This window comes from Nanorana parkeri, unplaced genomic scaffold (assembly GCF_000935625.1).
Source record: "Nanorana parkeri isolate BGI_ZX_2015 unplaced genomic scaffold, ASM93562v1 scaffold3197, whole genome shotgun sequence".
Taxonomy (NCBI): domain Eukaryota; kingdom Metazoa; phylum Chordata; class Amphibia; order Anura; family Dicroglossidae; genus Nanorana; species Nanorana parkeri.
The window spans coordinates 7,917-11,563 of NW_017309465.1; the positions used below are offsets into that span (position 1 = coordinate 7,917).

Sequence of the window (3,647 nt, forward strand, 5' to 3'; positions counted from 1 at the left end):
TCTCTAACCCTCCCCCTTCCTGAGTTTTACCTCCCTCTGTAGATCTCTTTCCCTTTATGTTCCTCTCCTGATCTCCTTCACTTCCTCTCGGCAGATCTCCCTTCCCTGATCTCCCTCCGATCCCTTCCTAGGTCTCCCTCACCTCCCTTCCTTCAGCTGCTCTCACTCCCCTCCCTCCTGGATCTCCCCCCAGTTGGTTTAGGACAGACAAGGCTGTGATGTCACAGGTTGGCCCTGATTGGAGGAATGGAGGCCATGACAGCAGATACTGAGAATGGGAAGGTTTTATTATGAGAGATCCCCGGCCTCTCCGTGTGCCAGACAAGCCGCGTCCTGCTGGTAGGCGAGTCCGCCATGGATCTGGAGCTCTCCGGAAAGTAGAGAACCGGCTCCACCCGCCACCTCGGGCTGTAGCAGATTCGGCGAGCACAAGATGGCTGCTGGTCCCGTGTCGCACTCGGTCATGTCCGTCCCCCGCATCACGTTAGTAACATCTGCTCGGCGGCTGCCAGGTGCATCAGGAAGTTCTCTGTGGCCGGAGGGAACTTCTTCTGCCGGAGCTGCTCCAGGTTTACCGTTGGCTTGTCGCGCTCTCCGGTCTCCTGGCTGAGCGAGGACAATATGGAGAGGATCTCCCCGCTCTTCACGCAGATATCCTGCGGAGAGAAGGACGGACTGAATGTACTGAGCCACTCTGCTCCTCCCACCGTCACCTCATTGGTCAACGGCATCTGTTATACTGATCCTCCAGCTTCGGTGCTTTCCAAGTCACAACCCAGAACAAGAGCGCAGATCAGGAGCGTCGGAGGATCGGAAACCTTTCTCCGCGTACTTGTTCTGGGGGAATGACGCAAACCGCCGGGATCTGTTCAGACGGTCACGCAGCAGCGTCCTCTGGTGTCATCCTCACCCCTCACCTTGATCACCTGGCTCTCCGATTTATCCGGATCTTCCGCCGATTGCACCATCAACTGCCCGACCTCCTTGTGTAGTTTCCCCAACGTCAGCGCCTCTGCGTGAGAGAGGGACACAGCGGGGTCAGGTGACAAAGTGCAACCGATTCCGACCATCACCTCCAACCGCCCCCTACCCTCCCCCACCCGGGCACATACATGTAGGATTCAGGAGGTGGAACAATAAATGTGAGGGCGGGGGAAGGGGCAGGGGGAGGACGGGGGAAGGGGGAGCGCCGGGACGGGGAAAGGGGCAGGGCCGGGGAAGGGGCAGCACGGGGGAAGTACACAGGATTGCAGGGAACTCCGCTGGGAACGTTTACCTTTAGCGCCGGGAGAGATGGAGACGGAATTCTCGGCCAAATTCACAAAGACATCGTACAGATCTGAGCGATTCCCGACCTCGGCCTCCTGAAATCCCGCAATGTACCCTGCAGAGAGGAAATGTCAGAGACCCCCACAGAGCACCGTGTGACCTCTCCCAGGGGACCGTGTGACCGCTCCCAGAGCACCGTGTGACCTCTCCCAGAGCACCGTGTGACCTCTCCCAGAGCACCGTGTGACCTCTCCCAGAGCACCTCTTGACCTCTCCCAGAGCACCTCTTGACCTCTCCCAGAGCACCGTGTGACCTCTCCCAGAGCACCGTGTGACCTCTCCCAGAGCACCGTGTGACCCCTCCCAGAGCACCGTGTGACCCCTCCCAGAGCACCGTGTGACCTCTCCCAGAGCACCGTGTGACCTCTCCCAGAGCACCGTGTGACCTCTCCCAGAGCACCGTGTGACCGCTCCCAGAGCACCGTGTGACCTCTCCCAGGAGAGCGGATGATGCGACCACCCCTGCACCCACCGATCAGGACAAAAGACTGGAGAACCCCCCCCCCAGTCAGGACAGGGAGCCGTGTGACCACATATACCCGTCATTCAGGTGATAGGCTGGACTTTGTGGGAGGAGTCTGTGCAGGTCACGTGGTCTCACCTGAGGTGGATTTCAGGGCATCAACCTCCTCGGGAATGAGGTGGACGTACGGATGGAGAATTGACCAATCCTGCCGATGCCAAACCAGAGCCGGGAGAGACCTGAAACCGAGAACGTTGTCAGCCCGGAGTGCCGCCTCCATGTGTCCCGATGACCAATGTTCAGTCTCCTCCCCCCGGGTCCCGCCTCTGGAAGTACCTGCTAAACTCCAGCACGGCCTCCACCTTGGGGTGATACACGACAATCCTCTTCTTCAGCATCAGAGCCGAATACAGAATGACCGACTCCATCCCAAACTGCAAGACCACATCTGGAAGAGAGTCAGAGGCTGGGCAGAGTCCTTCTCACTGAGCCTCCCCAATATGGTCTCCAAATGCCCCTCCCACTGAGCCTCTCCAACATAGCCTCCAAATGCCCCTCCCACTAAGCCTCTCCAACATGACCTCCAAGTGTCACTCCCACTGAGCCTCTCCAACATGGCCTCCAAACGCCCCTCCCACTGAGCTTCTCCAACATGGCCTCCAAATGCCCCTCCCACATGGCCTCCAAGGGCCAATCCCACTAAGCCTCTCCAACATGACCTCCAAGTGTCACTCCCACTGAGCCTCTCCAACATAGCCTCCAAACGCTCCTCCCACTGAGCCTCTCCAACATGGCCTCCAAATGCCCCTCCCACATGGCCTCCAAACGCCCCTCCCACTAAGCCTCTCCAACATGACCTCCAAGTGTCACTCCCACTGAGCCTCTCCAACATGGCCTCCAAACGCCCCTCCCATTGAGCTTCTCCAACATGGCCTCCAAATGCCCCTCCCACATGGCCTCCAAGTGCCACTCCCACTAAGCTTCTCCAACATGGCCTCCAAATGCCCCTCCCACTGAGCCTCTGCACAAAAGGACCCCAACTGCCCCTTCCAGTGAACTTCCAACCACCGTGGCCTCTCTACCCTTCCCCATATGGTCTCACACTGGCCCTCCCAACACACCTTCACCCAATATGGCCTCCAACTCCCCCAAACCTCTCAGGCAGAGGGAGGCCCCCTTTGGTCAGAGGCACCTTTGATGGATCCGGCCATGAAGGCTTGGCGCTGGTCGTGGTGGCGGCTCAGGAAGGTCCCGTTGTCTTGGCTCTGACAGGTCCCCTTGGTGACCACCGACAGGAAAGTCTCCACCACCGGCACCGGACTGCCGGCCTCCTCATAGAGTCTGAGAGAGGAAACGCCGGTGAGGTTGGAGCTCCGCCTCTCACAACAATGGCGGCACATTGGCTGCTGCACACATACCGGCTGAGGATCCGCCCGAGCGCCGCGTACTTCTCCGGGTGAAAGTCCCTCGCTGTCAGAACCAGACAGAAATGTGTGACCTGAGGACAGAGAGGAGAGTCAGAGGATGGACATGACCCGAGGACAGAGAGGAGAGTCAGAGGATGGACATGACCCGAGGACAGAGAGGAGAGTCAGAGGATGGACATGAGGGGCACTTACCTTGTCCAGAGCAGAGCCGGCCTCCACCCGGGTGGGGGTGATGTAGTACCAGGTCCTCCGGTGTTGGCCGTACAGGAAGTTGTAGAGAGGAAGCTCCGCCTCCTGCAGGCGACATTTCCTGAGAAGAAGCTGCCGGAGCTCCACCGAGACCGACGGAAAACACCAAACCCAGAACGAGTCCCCATTCCGATCCCGCTCTGCAAGATGAGGGGGTCATATATAAGGTGGGGGGGTCA

The 3,647-nt window shown here is 59.1% G+C and overlaps 1 protein-coding gene across 1 annotated transcript in view; it reads right to left on the reverse strand.

The window, feature by feature from the left end:
- Positions 1-405: 405 nt before the first annotated feature.
- Positions 406-3,647, reverse strand: part of FAM45A (family with sequence similarity 45 member A) — a 4,947-nt gene continuing 1,705 nt past the window's right edge. Inside the window, exons 2-9 of the mRNA XM_018574731.1 lie at positions 3,412-3,608; positions 3,211-3,290; positions 2,985-3,133; positions 2,129-2,240; positions 1,931-2,031; positions 1,277-1,384; positions 918-1,012; positions 406-656 (exon numbers count right to left, since the gene is read on the reverse strand). Of these exons, the coding sequence (XP_018430233.1) occupies positions 480-656; positions 918-1,012; positions 1,277-1,384; positions 1,931-2,031; positions 2,129-2,240; positions 2,985-3,133; positions 3,211-3,290; positions 3,412-3,608 (1,019 nt within the window). The 3' untranslated portion in view covers positions 406-479. The remainder of the gene's footprint in view (positions 657-917; positions 1,013-1,276; positions 1,385-1,930; positions 2,032-2,128; positions 2,241-2,984; positions 3,134-3,210; positions 3,291-3,411; positions 3,609-3,647) is intronic.